Raw genomic sequence first — 20,874 nt, forward strand, 5'->3', positions numbered from 1 at the left:
GAATTTGAAATTAATTTTTTTTTTGAATTTCATATTCTTCGAGGAGATATCGAGGATCGAAGTTTGAAGTGAACATGTGATATTTGGTATGATTTCGTTCACTTTTAGTGTAATTTTTCTTCAAATTATGATCTTTTCTTTAAAAAATTTTCATTCAAAATTACATTTCACGCCACACAAGGAACCAATTTCGTATTCCTATTACCCGAATGGTGATAAAAGGACCAGTTCTGGTCTCATAGGGAAGTTTACTATAAAACAAATTCGAATTCTATTGGAGAGCTGTATTTTTTAGAGAACTTCATATTTTTAGGTCACCTAGACACTGGTCACTTTTCATATCGATGTTTGGTTACTGATAAACCTGAGTTACAGCAAAACGACGCTTAAAGAACAAAAAACACGTTTTCAAGGAATCGCACATGTTTTTCATGGCTTCGACTCTGAGCTTTTGTAATTTTTAATATAATTTTGATTTTCTTTTTGAGGTTTTACTGAATTTTTGGAGCTCTATGGCATAGAATCGTTAACTAAAAGTGCAATGAATTTTGTAATGAGCATTAGTGAAGCTATTCAGTGCTTTGATTGGACAGCTAATGGCTGTTAAGAATTTATGTATCACTTTTCGAATTTTTTTTATCATTAACCGATCATAAACTTATTTTTGTAAACTGTAAGTCAGTTTCCTGACTCATTACTGACAAGATCCCCTTCCTTTCTACTGCAACCGAAACTAAACTGATTAGCGGTTTTATCTTCTAACTATTGGTTTAACGACTTCGATGCCACAAGATTTCGAACACAATTTTAAATTTTTTGGTTATTTTCGTATTTTTGGATCCTTTTGAAATTTTATCTTATTATCCTAATTTGGATAGCTCCCGTTGGTTTAGCCAAGACATTAAATAGATCATAGATAAGTTTTCAGAGAAAACCTTATGATTGAAGTGGCTTCGACACTTTCTCCTCGCACTTTTCTACTGAATTTTTGGTTTTTTGCCTGTATTTGTTATTGTTTTCATAGTCATAATACTTATTGTGATATCGTATTGATTACCCATGAATGACAATTGTCTTTGTCTTTCTATCAAGTTATGACTGAGCGTATTTATTGACTTCTGTTGAAAGCTACTGAACTTATTGTCTGTTAGGAGTTTAAAAATAATTTTTCGAAAAAATTTTTTGAACATTAACCAATTTTAAAATTTTTCATGATTTGAAAAAAGTTCTCAGTAATGACCAAAACTTCTTCCTTTCTTTCATTATACAGCAGTCTATATTATTTTGATTACCGTTTTTTCTAACTCCTGGTTTTACGGCTTCGATCCCACAAAGTTTCAAAAAAAAATAAACTTTTGAATTTTTGTATTTTTGGTTCCTGTTGAAATCTTATCACATTATCCTAATATTGATAGCTCCCATTGGCTTTTAAAAAACGTTAAATGGAGCTTAGTTAAATTTTTTAGTTAAAAAGATATGTTTTAAAAGGCTTCGACACTTTTTTCTAGCACTTTTTTAATGATTTATTGGTTTCCGTAGTTGTTTTTGTTCTCATAGTCATAAGACTTGTTGTGATATCTTATTGACTACACATGCAAAGCACACATCTTTGTCGTTCTATCTAGTAATGACTGAGCGTATTTGTTGACTTCTGTTGAAAGCTATTGAATTCAATGGCTGTTAAGACTTCAAAAAAAAATTTCGAAAAAAATGTTTTGAACATTATCCGATCGTAAACTTATCTTTGTGAATTGTACGAAGGTCTCAGCAATTACCGGAACTACTTCTTTCCTACTTCAACAACACTATTTTAGTTTGCAATTTTATCTTCAAATTGGTTTAATAAAATTGATGCGCGAGTTTTAAAAATTTTTTGGAAATTGGGAAAAATCTTGTGTTTGTTTTTGGTTCTTCTGAAATCTCATCTCACAATCCCATTAATGTTAGTTCCAATTCACTTAGAACGGACGTTCGATGAATCATAGATAAAATTTTCAAAGAAAAGCTTATGGTTTAAATGGTTTCGACACTTTCTTCTCGCACAATTCAACTGCATTATTGGTTTTTGCCTGTATTTGTTGTTGTTTTCTTGGTCAATGACTTATTGTAATGTCTTATCGTATCAATGACTTGTCAATGACAAACATCCTTGTCGTCCCATCGACGCACAACTCTTATGCTCCCATCGAGCGCTTTTACTGCCTTTCGCTGAAGTCAATTGAGTTTAACGGCGTTGATAACACCAATTTTTTCAGAAATTTCGTGGTTTTAATGTATTTGTTCATTTTTATTGATATTTTCAAGTCATATTGGAAAAAACGTCGTTTTGTTAAATAATCAATCAATGATAGAAATCACCGAAAAAGTTATTATTTAATGGCTTCGGCACATTTCTCGCTCAATTTTTTTTTTGAATTAGGGATTTTTGCTTAATTTTTTAAATCTTTAAGTAAGCGTAAAATGCTGACCGGTCTCAAAAACCTGTAATTGATTATTCATGGATTGATTTCTCCCGAGGAAGTCATTTTATAGCGAAAAGTCTCAAACTTTATGATAATATACATTTTCAAAGATTTTTTTAAATTTTCAGTTTTTGGAGATTTTTTCCGTCAATTTTTAATTTATTCTCATCATTCAGAGGTCTCATTCAGTTTCTTGTATTCAAACAATTGAAGTGTCCATTAATACCATGATGTAACTGATGTTTTGTTTGTGGACAATATGCGTTTAAATAAAAGTTTTAGTTGTGTACTTGTGTTTTTCTCTTCTTTTAGCACATTCGCGTAATAACAGAGCCCATTGATTCTAAAATGTGGCCCAAATCCACTTATTTAATCTTTCAGTAAAATTTTAGTTGCATTAGTACGAATGAAAGTGGAAGGAAGATTACATAGTATTCAGGTAATAGCTAATGATTTTAATGGCTTCAATAATTTGTGTATTCGCAAATTGTTTAATTTTTGAGTCTTCCTGCTTCTGTAGTCCGGTCCTATGGCTTAATCTAACAAACAACAGGTCCTATTGGTTTCATAATGAATTTTCAGTAAGCTAATTAAGAATTATTTCGTTAATTTTGTTAGAAATTATTTGGTTTAAAAAAAAGTTGATTGATTTTTCAATTTCGCCTTATTACTTCCTTTTGTCGACTTTGTTACCTAGTCTCATTAAGGGAAATCTGCTGTATAATATAGAAAAAGTAAATTTGTGCAGTTAAGGTTTCATACGATTGCTTTTTGGCGTTGTTACTAGATGCGTTCAATTTTAGATAATTAGTTTTTGCCGTGGAATTTTTGATTTGCTTCTTTTGTTGTTTATTTTTTTCTCTTAGTTTTTCAATGACAGATCTCGTCAGCGCTGTAATGAGGCATGGCATTATGTAATTCAATGAGTGGTTAGGTTTTTAAATGTTTTTTTAAACTCAAACATCTTTTTTTAATATCTCTTCATTTGGTTGACAATTAAGTCAAAAGTGTAGATGAGCTCGGGTCGGAACATCATGTGCGAACGCACATTAACGAGTATCCTTGTAATCGTTATAAACTCATTTGAATTCAGTTGTTGGTGAGCAAAAGCTAACTAGTTCCATGTTTTAACTCTATTTTTTTCAAACATGCAAAATTGCCAATTGACATAATTATAACCTAAATTTAAAAATCATCCTCTAATTAGATTCTGTCAAGTTTTAAACATCAAATAAGGTTTCTCAATGATATCGCTATAAGGGAATAAAGTTTCGATTCGTTATTTAAGGGTAAATTATTATTTGCAAATCATTGGCTTCTCATTTCCAGGTGCATAGTAACAGCTAGCAGTTTTTATAGCGGTCAATTGCTCTGTCCAAGTTAATAAATCTATCGATTTTTATTGGCGAATTCAAGATATTGTTTCACAGTTTCTAGAGGCGGTTTGTTGAGAGTTTCAATGGCAATAAAGAGGCAAATGCCAAATGATATGAAGCCACAGGTGGCGATTATGGTATACGGTATGAAAATGGATACGATGTCTGCTTGGATAATAAAAGGTGCTGTAATCGTAGCTATTCGAGCTCCCGCCGAGCAAATTGATGTTCCGCTACTGCGCAGAGCCGTGGGAAGCTGTTCTGGTGTGTAAACGAACAGCAAACCGAATCCGGCGGAAGCGGCAGCTTTTCCAAACAGAGCTAGGACGAGGGAAAGTGTGGGAAATTGGTTGTTTGCAATAGGAATGAACAAACAAGCAAATGATGTTATGAATAAACATAGCATATAAGTTGACTTTCTGCCTAATTTATCCATGGGAATGCAAACAAACCACGAAGGAATTCCAGTTAACCCTAAGAGAGCACAGTTAAGGTACACGTTGCCACTTAGGGCCGAGACATTGAATGCTAAGCCGAAGTAAATCAAGCTAGATGAGAACCACGCGGATATGTTAAATACCATAAGCAAAAATGACCGGGTCGTTTGAAATAGAGACCAACATCCGTTTAGCCCCTTTTCAGAAGAAATGTTTGAAACATTGCAATTGTCAGCGCTTGTCATTGGATGTATTAGGCGCGTGTGCTCATTCTCAGCCGAAGTATTAATTCCTTCAATCATAGCCACCTCGTTTTCCAACGACGAGTAATCGTTGCTGTAGTTTACATTGGCTTGGAGCGAAATAAAATTGGTTTGATTTCTCTTAGACACTTGATGCAACACTTTCATGCATTTATCGAACTTCTTCTTTTCGTACAACCATCGGGCACTCTCGGGAAGGTTTAAATATATGAGTAAAGTTACAAAACAAAGACCAGCTGATATGACGAGTAATTGGAGTCGCCAGGAGTAGATGAAGAGATGTCCAAATACCGCACAGACCACGGCTCCTAAATCGAAGCAAACAAGTGATGTCAAAGCAAGAGTTGCAAGTTTTTCCGGATCAATCCATTCTGTGAAAAGGATATAAACAATAGCAGTCAAAGGGTAGTGAAATAATCCACAAAAGAACCGAATAGTAATAAACTCGTAAATGTTTTGAGATGCCGGCAAAATCGTTGTGAACAGAAGATATCCCAAACAGGTAGCCAGGGAAACTGTACGTCGACCAAAAGTGTCTGATAAAGGTCCACTGATAAAACAGCTGATTAGAAACCCTATCCAGAACACAGAGTTAGCAGAAGATGTCCAGAAGGGGCCATCGCCACAAGCCAGATCGAAATCGGCGATTATTGACGATGGTTTTGTGTCGTATACGTACAGTTCGCAACCTGGCCGGCATACATTGTCAAACTCTGGGTAGCCGGCTTCCTCCGTTTCATTTGCAGAAGTTGAGCCGATTGTGAAGTTGGCGCATCTAAAAGGCACTTCGATAGAGAAGAAAACTGCCACAATCGAAGGCCAGCCGCAAAATGTCTGGACAATCATTGTTGTGGCGACCATCCAAACTTGGGCTCTACCAAATCGCCCTACTTGCTTCAAAGCAGTCTCAATTTCAGAGTTGGAATTCATTGTACTGCTTCTCTATACCCTTTGTAATATGAACCAAAACCAAAAATCAAATCAACTGGCTCGAAGTTAAATGGTCACCGTACAAACACTAGGTTAACTGTGAGTGAAGCGTAAACAGTGGAAAAATAAATAAATCAAATGATTTCTACAATAACCTTGTACCCACGATTAACTCAACCTAAAATGATAATGATTTCAAATTAACTATGCACTTTGAACTTCATGTCATACCGTTTCGAGCCTCTCGAACGACCTCAAAAAGTTTGACGAGCAACGTCCTGTCACAAATTTCATGAAATTAATCAAAGGATTTTTTTTAGTTACGTATGCAATTATTCTATGGGTTAAAATTGTGAAAATGTTTATTAAAAGAAACATTTAAAATCGTGATCAAAACCTACTTCGAAATTCGATAGTCCACGTTTAGAACGTACGTTAAGCAGAGAAAATGAGAAGAGCAATCTTAAGCGTTACATCATATGCTAAGTGTAGGCAAACAAAGAATTGATATCGCCCTTTGTTGTCATCCTTGTTATTTTGCTTCTAAATGAAGATATACAAACATAATTTACAATGATATCTGTTTAATGCTAAGCATTATCATTATTTAATCGCAGCCAAATAGTCCCCAACTAACATCGGACCAATTGATCGCAGACGATAAACGAGGGTTCACTTTGCTAGATACTAATTTAAGCTTACCGAACCAATCTCCGCTGCAGTGGGCACAACAAATTGTACTTTTACTTTTACAATTATTTTACAAATAAAAAATTCCTGTCCAATACAAAAGTCCCAGAGTCAAAATAGAAAATTTTGAAGTGTTATAGAAGTAGTTGAATAATAAACATGTAAAACTTACGGTTCAATTCTTAGCTTGGGAAAAATCATAAATACGCCTCATGAAAACGTTTTGCCTGCATAAGAAGATTACTTGCAAATCGTTTTTTTTTGTTAAAATGCAGTTTTTCTGTAATTTTTTGCTTTAAATTTACGCATTACAAACTAAATTTTTGTTACAAAAAATTTACCTGAATGGTATGCAGGTAAGTAATTTTGGGGAAAATTGTGCAGGTAAATTTTACCTGCACATGCTCTTACCTGCACACTGTTCGCGTACTTAGACACTAGTAAAGCGATAAAAGAAATGCTCAGTAACTTCATGCCTTCGAGTTTTACTAGTTGGTCAGACAAAAAAGGGTAAGACGAGGTTGTACCGAAATCGAATATCCAGACCAACCGAAATCGAATATCCAGACAAACAAATAACTGTATACAATAACTTCACCTTAGACCATTAAAAAAGCACAGTTAGAAAAAAAAGTGGTAAGCCTTGAAAAGTTGAAAAATTTATAATACTTAGGAAAAGCAGCCAAAATACAAAAAATTTGATTTTGTACAAAAACGAGCATAAATGTGTTAAAATGACACCCATTACAACTATTTGTTCTTGCAGAACGCATGCCAAACAAACACAATCTGATTACGATGCAAATACTACAAAAAAAACAAAAAAAATGTGAGTTTAAAAACTATTAACAAAAAACTGAAAAACTGGAAAACTTTTGTTTAGAACTGATAGGAAACCGTGTATTGACTTCAAATATCACTAATTTGTCCAGTTTAAAAAAATATGTCTCCTCTTTATTTTTTAAGATCTAACAACAGATTTCGCAGAATTACACTCATTTGCTTGTATTGTAAACCCGATAAAACAAATCAAACTGACAAAATGTCCAAAACAAAATTCACAATATTAATCAATTTTTCCTATTTGTTATCAGAATTCAAAAGTGAAAGCACTTGCTCTCAATACTGTCAGAAAATCATTAGCAAATTTTGATATTCCTAAAACAGATTTACTTAACTCGGTGAAAAGTTTTCTCCAAACTCTAATTAGTTATTGCAATACACTACAGCAAAAGATAAGAATATTCATCTACTGCTATAAAAACCATCTGTTGTCTGAGTGGCAATAATACTTACCAAACACGGCCTCTGTTCTCAAGCACGCTTTCAATGTAACAATGGCATTAAGCTCTGAATATTTCGTTGGCTATATGAGAAAGTTTTTTTCAGAAACTGATTTGAACATTCTTCGAGAGCAATGAATCTACCTTTCAGTTACTTTTCTAAGTTTATTGCATGTCTTTTTGTTCCATTTCCATTATGAATTGATTGTAACGGCTGTTTTCCCACTTGTGACAACGAAAGCTCCACAACGCCCCGCTGATTTCAGCACTTCAAAGTCTGTTTGAATTGTACGTTTTAGCAGTTTTAACAAATCGACGAGAATAGAATAGGCCTAAGACCTGTTTGGTGCAGAAATGTCATAATTTAAAGCTAAATGTGTGTTTTCTAACTATTCGCGACATTAATCACCTGTTGATGATCAGAACCAAGACACTGTTCTAATTCATTTTTGTTCATGTAATTTTCAATACAAGACGCAATAGCCAATAGTTCACTGCTCAAAACATAGCACATTTCTTATTTATTTAAGAATTTTTTGAGTACCAACCACAAGAACGCGTTGTTTACTGCTCGATATCAGTTTCTTATAGCAATAATTTTGCTGAGTTGTAGAAAAGAAGCTGCTGTCTGATTGTCATCGTTGCGCGTTTAGTGCTGTCCTTACCCTAAAAGCATTTTTAAAACTAATCATCTTTTCCCTTAATACGCAAGCTCAGCTCCACCAATCATAAAGGGTTTCAGATGTTTAGATCAATTATTTTTCTGTCAGCTTTCAAGTGGTTTCATAAACGATCGGGCTACTTTCACCGCCTTTTGGATTTCAGTTTTATGTGAACGAGCAGTCTGTTAGTGCGCTCAATATAATTTAACTGCTTAGTTCTTAACCGAACCAATTTAGATCTTGCAGAAAATAGGAGGGCAAGCGTTCAAAAGATCACAAATGGAGTTGAAGACGAACGTCAACTGCATGAAAAAACATTGCACACAAGCCATAACGCTCACAATGGTTTGAAACTGCATTGAGAGCAATTTAAATTTTCAACTAATATCTCCATCTTCTTTTCCGCAATTGATCACCAAAAATTTTTTAATGAAGGCAACCTTTTAGAGATTCCAAAAATCGATTCTTTTGTTTTGAGCGGAAAATTTTTTCGGACTACTGGGCGAGCAATCGAGTAAGTTGAACCAATTGCAATAAGTGATGCATCCAAATCCAGCAGCAGGCCATATTAGAGGCACGAACACCAACAAACTGTTTTTACAAGTATACATACCTGTCAAATTTCGACTCAGTTGGTCTGACGTTCTCACCAAAACTATCGCCTGATGGATCTCAGAGCCAAATTGCACAGAAAACTGGAAGAAGCTATTTGCCATTAGTAAATGCATATTACTAGCATCTAATAGGGGTGGAAAGAAACACAAAAAAAATCAGGAAAAATTATTGTCAAAACGAGTTGAGTGCTGGAAGGCGGGGGACTACGCCGGACTTTGGTATGAAGCTGCATCGATGAAGCATTCCAGAAAAACCGTTCCTGAAACCATAGAAGAATTGCAACTCGTGCTAAGGCTCTTTGACTCCAAGGCCATTTCGCGAGAGCAGCAAAAACTCTCACATCCGATGGAGTAGCGCCAGATAATATCCAAACATTCAGAGAGCTTAAAAGTCAACACCCTTTGGAAGAAGAACCTCGGCTACAATTTCAACACTACAGCTCTGAAGCTCATCAGTTTGATGAGCCAACTGTATTTGGCCTGATAGAAGCCTTCCCCAATTTCTAACCTGCTGATTCATCTAAAATAAACCCCGAACACCTTTTGTACGCAATTAATTGCGCTGCTTCTGAACAATCTACACAAACTATTACAAGCATAACAACGCTAGTGAATCTGGCCAGCAGAAGTCAGCTCCTTGTGCCAGTGGCACCAGTTTTCTGCAGTGCTTTTTTAACTGCTTTAAGTAAACTAAAATGTGGTGTACGTCCGATAGCTTCGGGTGAGGTCTTGCTACGTTTGATTGCAAAATGCATAGTCAAACAAACACAAACAGAGTCTGCCAAACTGTTTTCATATAAACAGCTTGGTTTAGGAGTAAAGGATGGAGCTGAAAGTATCATATGTATCATTTGCCATATATTGCTACTCACAGTCGTCTTTATTATAGTAACAAAGCTGTAACAAGTCAATCTGGAGTGCAACAAGGAGATCCCTTGGGTCCTCTGTTGTTCTCACTAACCTTGTGGCCTATAATAGAGGAGACTGAATAAAAAATACCTAATCCTACCCAGCACTGTTGGTACCTTGACAATGGTACTATTGCTGGAACAGAACCCGAACTGAACGAGACTTTAGATATATTGACTGTCTTGGACAAAATATGCGGCGGCCTACACAAATGTGAGATCTGGTCAAAAGGAGCTGTGAGCACGATCGATTGCAGAATTTACAGAACCAGCAAAGATTGACTTGCAAAACTGGGTGCTGCTGTGGGTTCCCCCGATTCGTTGCTTCCTCAATACAGAAACGTGTTCAACAGATCAAAAGCGATCTGGAGTACAAAAGCGACCCACAGTGTGCTCTTGGCATTCTACGTAGGTGCATGAGTGCATCAAAAATGGTGTATTCACTGCGCTGCAAAACACCATCAGAGGAAGCTGTAAATATTTTTGAGGAATTTGACGGGCTTCAAAATACAACTTTCGAGAATATACTGGGAACAGTCTTGTCCAATGAGTCTTGGCATCAAGCATGTTTGCCTATCAGTTAAACTGGAATTGGAATCCGACGAGCGTCCGATCAGATAAAAGCAGCCTATATTGGTTCGATATCACAGTCTGCTAAATTAGTAGAGTCTATAACTGGCCAAAGTCCGACAGCAGATCACAATTTTACCAAAATGATTGATGAAATCATCCGTTTGTCAATATCGCAGCTTATTCGAAGGAAAATACAGGAAGTCCTCGACAAATCAGGAGCATGTTTATCGGCAACTCCCATACCGGCTTGCCAAACGAGTTTCGTGCAGCTGTGAAGTACAGACTGGGCGATCCCATATATGAAAAAGAAAGGAAGTGTCCCTATTGTAAAACATGACCTTGGTGATAATGCTGTTGCTTGTCATGGGCGGGGCAATATGATGTCGCGACACGACCGCCTAAGCGATAAAATTTTAGCTTGCAGCGCAGCCAACCTGTCACCAGTCTGCCAGCAGAAAAACTTGATACCAGAAACAAATTCTCGACCCGGAGATGTGTATTTACCTTGTCGGTCTGCTGGGCAACCGGCAGCTCTGGATATAACCATTACCTCCCCACTGCAACCCACTATTATTTCAAATTGGGCGAGGAAAACTGATTTTGCCCCGAGAGCTGGAGAAGACAGGAAGTTGGAGCAATATTCCCAACAATGTGCCAACATAGTTGTTCAGTTTATTCTCATGGCTTTTGAATCATTCGGTGGACTCTCTAAATTGGTTAGAAAGAAATTGAAGCGAATAGCTCTGCTCACTGACAACAAGTTTATACTCAGCTGGTTTTTCAGTTGCTTGCAGCAGGCTTGCTTAATCGGTTTCAGTCACTAATGCGAGGAAACGCTGTAATAATCATAGCAAAAAGCGCAGAATTGTGAGCCAGCTGCAAGCAAAAGAAGCCTCCTTATTGTCTCATGACCTTTGATTGTGTGGGTTTCGGTATCCCATTTGCAAACCAAATCGTGTGGGTTCAATTATCCTAGTTGAAAACTCGATTGTGTGAGTTTTACTACTCCAACTGACAACACGATTGATTTAATAAGTTTAATTAATTATTAGTTTTTATTCTTACCTGACCAAAGTGGAGAGAATAGAAACATATTTTGCATACCTGGAAAACTAAAATAAACTGTTGAAAATTGATTTGTTAAACTGGTGATCTGCTGTTTTATCATGGTAACCAAGTTAATTTTTATACGTTATAGTATATTTCCGGAAAATTATGTTATAGTATGTTTCCAATTGAAATGCAGAGCCATCTCAAGGCTTTTAATTAAAATTAACGAAACCAAAATTAAGAACCAAAATTGCCTGTTTTGTGACGTAGACGATTACAAGATAGTATAATAAGTGACTTCACTTTGATAGAAAGTGACAAAAAACCAATTGTATTTAAATTAGCTCAACTGAATTTGCCTTTCAGTCATGCAGCATTTTTGTTGAGTGAATTGCGTCGCTCTTCGTGTCTTCTTTTCACCGTTCTCTGGGCAAAACTGTCAATTCTGTTCTACTATATGAAAAACATGGGCAAACGGTAGATTAAATGAATATTGGGAGACCGGTACGTTAAACATTTCTATCATAGAACCCTGTGCCCATTTTCAGCCTATCAAAATATAGGGCACTATTTTTGAAAACTTGCGTAAATTAAAATACTGAGCTATAGCTGGTTTTCCAAGAATTTTTCCAGAGAGCTTCAAGTATTATTCTGAGAAGTTTGCTTAATTACTTGTGCAAAGCTACAAGTAGCACATTGTCTCTTTTACAGCAAACAGGCTCGCTTATAACGAGGAATAGCTCAACATTTGTCTGTTTGTGAATCAAGCTCACCTTCCATTTTTGCCACCTAATTAAACGATAAGTTTTGATTGATTCACCCAATATGGCAGTTGAAGCAAAGTTGTTCCGAGTTCACAAAAAAAGACGCCGACGGAACATATGACGGGAATACCTCAACAGAAGGGGACGTTAAAACTGCTGTTGGTTTAAATGAACATCATAACGGTCTAATTCACAACGGTGTACACATTTCAATAAGGGCTCTGCGGGGGGTTGTTACAAATTTTTGACCTAACACAAATTTTTAACCTACACTTATAATAAACATAGCCGGCAGATTGTGAAAGAAATTAAAATCCATTCAGTTGAAACAGTGAGTGAAATAAGTCAGAAGACATACGTGAAAATCGTGACTTATATAAAACGAAAAACGTCATCAAAAGGTAAAGCAAAATTAAAAAAACAGCAGGACAAGTCCTGGCGTACAATTCAAAGAATTTTCATTGACTAAACAAAAACAACGAGACCTAAAATGGAAAATGGGTGCATTGGGAAAACCATTTCCAAAAAACCTGATAAAAAAACGCTTAACAAATCTGAAAAACAATGTCAAAAAGCCGCATGCGAACAAAAACCATTAATAAGGAAGAAAAAATTGTTTCAAACAAAAAACTAGGCCTATAATGATCTATGAATGGATTGAGAAAACATTTAGAAAAAAATTTGACCCAAAAAATAAAAAAACAGTAAAAATCAAAGTGAAATTGCCGCATATGAACAAAAAAACCACTAGCGAGATAGCGAATTATTGTTCAAACACTGTTTTCTCACTCTACTTTAAAATTAGACCGAAAAATTCACGCCAAAAAACCACTCGCTTTTTCGCTCCACTTCCTGTTTCGGCGTGAACAAAATCACTACTCCAATTTGACATCAAAAACCATGGAAGTGTGAACAGATCTTTAAAAAAAAGACAGCGCCCCAATTCAAAATTCTTTGAAATGTAAAACATAGCTGGCAGATTGCCAGAAAATAGCCGCAATAGATTCGTAGATCGGCAGTCTAAAAAAAACAGTAAAAAAGACAGACCGAAAAAATTCGACTTTTCATTGAAGGCTGATCTGTTACATTTTGATTAAAAATCTGTATAAGTTATTGCTGCCTCTATTAGCTGATCTCAAATAACCTTCATTTAGAGTGACACACACCCATTTGACCTTATCTCCTTGAATGAAAGTAAATAAAATTCAATTTCAAATTGAGGAAGTCATTTTTGGGAGGGAGGTAAGTCAAGTGTGATCAAATATTTAATCACGCGCATGAACAAAAACACTCGTTCCACTAAGAACGAAACATGACGTCACACATGCAATTAAGTTGAAATTGCATGAGCGAATGAACAAAAATTGGCTGTGACGTCATATGGTCGTAACAAAAATCATGACGACGAAATAAAAAAAACATAGCAGGACAAGTCCTGACGTTTAATTCAAAGAATTTTCATTGACTAAACAGAAAACTAGATCTAGAAGGGACTATGAATGGATTGGGAAAACCATTTACAAAAAAATCCTATCCAAAAAATCGAAAAAACAGTAATAATTAAAGTGAAATTGCCGCATTAGTGAGATAGCAAATTTTTGTTCACTGTTTTCTCACTCTACTATAAAATTAGACCGAAAAATTCACGCCGCAAAACCACTCGCTTTTTCGCTCCACTTCCTGTTTCGGCGTGAAAAAAATCACTACTTCAATTTGACTTCAAAAATCATGGAAGTGTGAACAGATCTTTAAAAAAAAGACAGCGCCCCAATACAATTCAAAATTCTTTGAATTGTAAAACATAGCAGGCAGATTGCCAGAAAATAGCCGCAATAGATTCGTAGATCGGCGGTCTAAAAAAAGAGTAAAAAAGATAGACCAAAAAAATTCGTCTTTTCCTTGAAGGCTGATCTGTTATATTTTGATTAAAAATCTGTATAAGTTATTGCTGCCTCTATTAGCTGATCTCAAATAACCTTCATTTAGAGTGACACACCCATTTGACCTTATCTATTTGAATTAAATTAAATAAAAGTCAATTTCAAAGTGAGGAAGTCATTTTTGAGAGTGAGGTAAGTCAAGTGTGACCAAAAATTTAATCACGCGCATGAAAAAAACTCGACTCGTTCCACTAAGAACGAAAAATGACGTACCACATGCAATTAAGTTGAAATTGCATGAGCGAATGAACAAAAATTGGCTGTGACGTCATATGGTCGTAACAAAAATCATGACGACGAAATAAAAAAAACATAGCAGGACAAGTCCTGACGTACAATTCAAAGAATTTTCATTGACTAAACAGAAAACTAGATCTAGAACGGAGTATGAATGGATTGGGAAAACCATTTACAAAAAATCCTATTCAAAAAATCGAAAAAACAGTAAAAATTAAAGTGAAATTGCCGCATGTGAACAAAAAAACCACTAGCGAGATAGCGAAATTTTGTTCACTGTTTTCTCACTCTACTTTAAAATTAGACCGAAAAATTCACGCCGCAAAACCAATCGCTTTTTCGCTCCACTTCCTGTTTCGGCGTGAACAAAATCACTACTCCAATTTGACTTCAAATATCATGGAAGTGTGAACAGATCTTTTAAAAAAAGACAGCGCCCCCATACAATTCAAAATTCTTTGAATTGTAAAACATAGCAGGCAGATTGCCAGAAAATAGCCGCAATAGATTCGTAGATCGGCAGTCTAAAAAAACATTAAAAAAGACAGACCAAAAAAAATCGTCTTTTCCTTGAAGGCTGATCTGTTATATTTTGATTAAAAATCTGTATAAGTTATTGCTGCCTCTATTAGCTGATCTCAAATAACCTTCATTTAGAGCGACACACACCCATTTGACCTTATCTATTTGAATTAAAATAAATAAAAGTCAATTTCACAGTGAGGAAGTCATTTTTGAGAGTGAGGTAAGTCAGTAAGTCAAGTGTGACCAGAAATTTAATCACGCGCAAAAAAACTCGTTCCACTAAGAACGAAAAATGACGTACCGCATGCAATTCAGTTGAAATTGCATGAGCGAATGAACAAAAATTGGCTGTGACGTCATATGGTCGTAACAAAAATCATGACGACGAAATAAAAAAAACATAGCAGGACAAGTCCTGACGTTTAATTCAAAGAATTTTCATTGACTAAACAGAAAACTAGATCTAGAACGGACTATGAATGGATTGGGAAAACCATTGACAAAAAAATCCTATCCAAAAAATCGAAAAAACAGGAAAAATTAAAGTGACATTGTCGCATGTGAACAAAAAAACCATTAGCGAGATAGCGAATTTTTGTTCAAACACTGTTTCCTCACTCTACTTCAAAATTAGATCGAAAAATTCACGCCGCAAAACCACTCGCTTTTTTGCTCCACTTCCTGTTTCGGCGTGAACAAAATCACTACACCAATTTGACTTCAAAAGTCATGGAAGTGTGAACAGATCTTTTAAAAAAAGACAGCGCCCCAATACAATTCAAAATTCTTTGAATTGTAAAACATAGCAGGCAGATTGCCAGAAAATAGCCGCAATAGATTCGTAGATCGGCAGTCTAAAAAAACAGTAAAAAAGACAGACCAAAAAAATTTTCATTGAAGGCTGATCTGTTATATTTTGATTAAAAATCTGTATAAGTTATTGCTGCCTCTATTAGCTGATCTCAAATAACCTTCATTTAGAGTGACACACATCCATTTGACCTTATCTTTTTGAATTAAAATAGGTAAAAGTCAATTTCAAAGTGAGGAAGTCATGTTTGAGAGTGAAGTAAGTCAAGTGTGACCAAAAATTTAATCAAGCAAATGAACAAAAAAAATCGCTCCACTAAGAGCGAAAAATGACGTCACACATGCGATTCAGTCGAAATTGCATGAACGAATGAACAAAAAGTGGTTGTGACGTCATATGATCGTAGCAAAAATCATGACGACGAAATAATAAAAAACATAGCAGAACAAGTCCTGACGTACAATTCAAAGAATTTTCATTGTCTAAACAAAAAACCAGATCTAGAACGGACTATGAATGGATTGGGAAAACCATTTACCAAAAAACCCTATCCAAAAAATCCGAAAACCAGTAAAAATTAAAGAGAAATTGCCGCATGTGAACAAAAAACTACTAGCGAGAAAGTGAATTTTTGTTCAAACACCGTTTTCTCACTCTACTTTAAATTTAGAGCGAAAAAAATTCACGCCGCAAAACCACTCGCTTTTTCGCTCCACTTCCTGTTTCGGCGTGACCAAAATCACTACTCCAATTTGACTTCAAAAATAATGAAAATGTGTGAACAGATCTTAAAAAAAAAAGACAGCGCCCCAATACAATTCAAATTCTTTGAATTGTGAAAAACCAAGAGAAGGCCAATAATAGCCCCAGCTATCGCTGTGCGGCTATTCAAAGACAAGAGAAGGCCAATAATAGCCCCAGCTATCGCTATGCCGCTATTAATAACAATTGTGGTTCCTGCGTTATCGCAGCGGAACAGCATTAAGCCACAATTGCCTGTTCTCAGTTGCCCTTTTTCTTATTATGCCGAACATTTCAGACTGTTCTTTTGATGAGCAGCACTTCTCTTTTTTGATGACTATGCTCACTTTTTTTTTGCGTCAGAAACTTTGACGTGGTACCATCATTGCAGCCAACATTGGACAGGCTATGGTCAACCTGAGGCTGTGGTTAAGTAACAGATCGTCTTCACACATACAACTTCACGGAGGCAGGGGATTGAACTTTCAATCTGTCGTGTGAATCACACACCTTACCTTTCGGCTATCACGCCTCTTAACATGCTTATAAGCATATTGGACTTTTGTCGCTGTTATTATTCGTACTAACATGAACACTCAGATTTAACCCTTGTGAATTGCACTACTAAAGTACCGCCTGTATTGGGGTTCGCACCAACGGTCTACGGACTACAATTAGCGCGACCTCATCGACTACGTCTTTTCGCCTTTAGAACCGCCTGTGCCATTTATATCCTAGTTTAGCTCAATCGCCTTTGAGTTAGCAATAGCCAGACTCAATTTCTCAATGAGAAAAAAAATTATACTCTATCGCTCAGGCAAAAGAATTTAAAAGTCAAACCGATCAAGTAGAAATTTTGCATCACAAAGACACCCACGTTTACAATAGTTACTTGACTTCGTTTGAGAACATTTAATTAAGAACACGTGAAACAATAAACTCTGATGGCTACTTACAATCGAATGCAAACCTGCACCAATTCGCATTGCTAGAATGTTATCAGTAGACAGAAATGTCTTCAAGTCCGCTGTTTAGTGCATATTTAACTCTTAGTTGCCGAATTTTTGCGGGATGAAATATCACTTTTTGTTAAACACGCCTGGAAATTTAACAATGCCCCTTTAATATTTGAGAAAAGGAAACTAGAAAGGTCAGAAAATTAAATTTGTATCACCACAGTTCATTCGTGCAAAATTCAATCCATCATTCAGTATTCATTATCATTACAGTACATGACAAAACTGCGAAAGGAAAAAAGAATCATGATAAATTCATACTGCAAATTACGTTGTTACATCGAAATCTGTGTAATTATGGAATTAAAATTGGTTAAGGGGTCACGAGAACAATTCAAAAAGGTCAATTATATAATACATGTTTAAAATGATAGCAGACCCTTGTGTAAGAACTACAAACGAATTCATTATGACTAATGTTCATTCAATAAATCACTTTGCTAAAAAATGGGAGACATTTTCACCTGCTTTGTTTGTTTGTTTGTTTCCTTTCCCTCCTGAGATTGCATCGCGTTTGTCTATTATGTTTGAGAATTTGGCATTGAGTAGTAAAATGGAAAAGATAGAGAAATGCAAAATTACAGAAATGAGGAGCTGAGAAGAGTTTTTCTCAACGTCCCTCAATGAATCCTGAGGCCAATGTTACTTGGTTTAATCGAATGTCGTAGTAGTAGTGTATTAATTGTTGCCAGTGTCACCTTTAGCCGAACGTGAAGCTAGAGCCGCCACCCGGTTCCCTGTTCACCCGGCTAGACGGCCTAATCGGTCTATCATCGTCCGACTGCCGACCTAAACAGCACAAAGTCATAACCCGGATCAGATATCCACATTTGTCACAAATTGTTCAGCTTGGATTTGTTTTCAGTGAGAAATGAAAACAGTAGATAATCAATTTGAATGAGAAGCAATCTATAGTCCGAAAGCGACTAAGCTCGTAAAAGAAAACGTTCGTCACAAGCCTGTCAACATTTTCTAACTAAGCCTGGGCAATTTTTAAAATCAACGATATAATTATGGTTATCAGATCAGTTCAAATCCTATAGAATGGGGAATAATCTATGATAGAATGGGGATCGAACAATGCTACGCAAATTTTTTGGTCCAGGAAAACTTATCTGTCAATTGAAAAATGCTGACGGCAAAAAGATCACCATCTGAACAATTTTTTCACAAAATTGAAGAATCAACTATTAGGAACAAGTTCAAAAATACAAAAGGACTTCTTAAATAAAAATAACCACAATATCTGCAAAACGGCTTTTTAATTTTTTACATCATTACTGCCAACATCTAACTATTCCGATGAAAAACTACTGCAGTTAACAATTTTCCTGTTTTTCAGCTGTAATTGAGTGCAGTTCATTTCAAATGACTTTTTGTATGCCGGGTGGCTAGAGTGCGATCAAATAATCTTCGCGTTCCTATTCAGCCAAAGAAAGCATTGTTTTCTGCTTTTCTTCCAAACTCAAAAATATCAATAAACTGTGAAACCTGATATTTCGACTGAGTACATATAAAGGTGTAAAAAACTCTTTCTTGTAGATTCAATTCATCCATGTAAATAGCAATCAAGAGGTTTTTAATACATTGAAATGACAATAAATCAACGTATTAGCTTTGGTACGTACATAGCAACAATTGGGTTTTAGACGGCAATTTTTGATGCTCAATTGGCCCGTAAACTGTCTGATCACGATTCAGTTCAACGCCGGTCATTGTTTGTACCGATGAAGCCAAAAAGCCGAAAATTATAGAGGCGAATCTTGTCTTAATGGATAGGTTTCATGATTAGATTTACTTGAAATTTGCACATTTTCCGAGGTATACGCATTTTGGAATATTTCTCGCATATACTTATTTTCTCGCTGCTTATATTTCTCAGAAATCTCGTGCGCTTATTTACTTAATAACAGTACCTAAAAATGATTGTGAGCAAATTTGGTTAACTAAACTGAAAAACAAAACCACTTTGCGGCATCTTCAATGCTCATTGGGTTAATAATTTTTGGTATTAAACATAACCGACTAACGGCGGAAGATTTGCTCTCCCACGACTAGCGGTAGCTCCAATCTATTGCAAACTGCTTCATTCAGGGGGGGAGTAACTAAAATCACAAAGAGGGCTTCAAATGACGTCATCAGAGGTTATTATATACCAATATAACCACTAATAAAAATTTAAAGTAAAAATTACCCCAATTTGGGCATTTTTCGTTTGACTTCTAGCAGTAAACTATCGCGACTTGAGTTCACAAACGAAAAAAGTCAGGGGCGCAAAATTCACTCGAAAAGTCAAAACGGTGAAGTAAAAATACTGAATTAAAAAGACCAACACGATTACAGTAATTGCTTCAAACTTCGTTCGAGAGCAATTGATAACCGCCATTAAGGAAGAAATCGCAGCCATTTCTTCGTTCTGTGGACAGTTCTCATCCTTTGCGTTGTTTGGTTGCATCAAAGATGAGCGTACGTACATCAAGTTTGTAACTGTTTTATTTGATTTAATCAACAGACTATATACAGCATTATGTGGAGCAATTCCATTGTTTGTTTCTCACTTCAGCAACTTCGGGCAGTTGAATTTTTGTCTGAAGCTCTCAATTTGAGCACTTCTAAATTTCAATCAAAAGAAGAACTCTTGCTCTTTGAAGTGACTTCGTTGTGCGCCATCACGCTGTGAAGCCCCAATTGATTTTGTTCAATTATAAGCAAACAAACGACAGAAAAGCTGAGGGGGTTCGATTTTAGCTTACTTTGGTTTGGAGGTCGACTCAAGCTTACTAAAGCAAAAGAAGTTACTTCGATGAGGATCTGCAAAAAAATAGTCCTTTTAAGTATCATAAAACAAATATAAAATAAAAGATGAACTACTCTTTGCGCAATTTTTAATTCAGCAGGTTTCTGAATAGAGCAAATTAGATGACCAGTATAGGGCGAAATAGTCAGCCTGCTCGGACGATATATCGCGGGATCTGATATACTGCGTAAAAAAACCAATGGAACCAACAAAGTTGTTGCAAATTTTGTTTCAGAGTAATTAGTAAAGTTGAAGAACCAAAAACGTAAACAGAGTTCTGAGAAATGAAAGATTGAGAGCCTCTTTTCATACAGCTCTTAATAGAAGTTTTACTCTAGTTTTCAATATGGCCTCCAATCTCAACCAGACTAAAGAGAAAATCTATAACCAATATGGTTCAAAGAAAAACATGGAAACTGCTCTTAATTTCAAAAAATACAATTAAAATTGAGAAACTTATCGCAGAAACCTTTCAACAGATAACTTTAATAATTTTGAAGGTCCAAAACATTAATGTTCACTCTTTTCTCAAAATCGTTGATAGGTCGGACTTATTAAAATATTCTAACAAGTCAAGTCAGTTGCAACTCCAATACCAGAGAAAATCAGCAACAGTTTGGAAAAAGCCCATAATAAAGAATATAAAAATAGACGTCAACAACATCCACCGCGCATTCTTTGAAACCACGGCTAGTGTCACAGTTTCCACCCTTCCGTTAGTTAATAGATCCAGCATTTAGAAACATAACTGAAAATTTTAGCATATAGGGTAAAGTATATTCCTTCGATGCATTT

At 35.7% G+C, this 20,874-nt stretch overlaps 2 protein-coding genes across 9 annotated transcripts in view; both read right to left on the reverse strand.

Annotated features, from left to right (window-relative positions):
* Positions 1–3,817: 3,817 nt before the first annotated feature.
* On the reverse strand, positions 3,818–8,831 carry LOC142334877 (solute carrier family 22 member 15-like). Its single transcript, XM_075383202.1, has 3 exons — positions 8,717–8,831; positions 5,870–5,930; positions 3,818–5,313 (listed from the first exon to the last, which is right to left on the reverse strand). Exons 1-3 carry the CDS (start codon positions 8,829–8,831, stop codon positions 3,852–3,854), a joined length of 1,638 nt encoding a protein of 545 aa, XP_075239317.1. The 3' UTR covers positions 3,818–3,851.
* An 8,581-nt stretch (positions 8,832–17,412) lies between these two features.
* LOC142358593 (dihydropyrimidinase-like) overlaps positions 17,413–20,874 on the reverse strand; it is a 52,473-nt gene continuing 49,011 nt past the window's right edge. For 6 of the 8 annotated variants that reach the window (XM_075410027.1, XM_075410021.1, XM_075410022.1 and 3 more), the window contains exons 11-12: positions 20,036–20,062; positions 17,413–18,071 (exon numbers count right to left, since the gene is read on the reverse strand). In XM_075410027.1, coding sequence (XP_075266142.1) covers positions 18,053–18,071; positions 20,036–20,062 — 46 coding nt within the window. In that variant the 3' untranslated portion in view covers positions 17,413–18,052. The remainder of the gene's footprint in view (positions 18,072–20,035; positions 20,063–20,874) is intronic. The other 2 variants (XM_075410028.1, XM_075410026.1) reach the window with 1 other exon arrangement.

This window comes from Convolutriloba macropyga, chromosome 2, assembly GCF_964194025.1.
Source record: "Convolutriloba macropyga chromosome 2, txConMacr16.3, whole genome shotgun sequence".
Taxonomy (NCBI): domain Eukaryota; kingdom Metazoa; phylum Xenacoelomorpha; order Acoela; family Convolutidae; genus Convolutriloba; species Convolutriloba macropyga.

Excerpts from the sequence above, each read along its gene's own strand:
- LOC142334877 (XM_075383202.1), bottom strand. The coding sequence starts at position 8,831 with ATGCATTTACTAATGGCAAATAGCTTCTTCCAGTTTTCTGTGCAATTT. Across the intron at positions 5,931-8,716 it reads ACTGAGTCGAAATTTGACAG|ATTGCTCTTCTCATTTTCTC; the intron begins GTATGTATACTT and ends GTAACGCTTAAG. Across the intron at positions 5,314-5,869 it reads GTGGACTATCGAATTTCGAA|ATGCGCCAACTTCACAATCG; the intron begins GTAGGTTTTGAT and ends AGTGCCTTTTAG.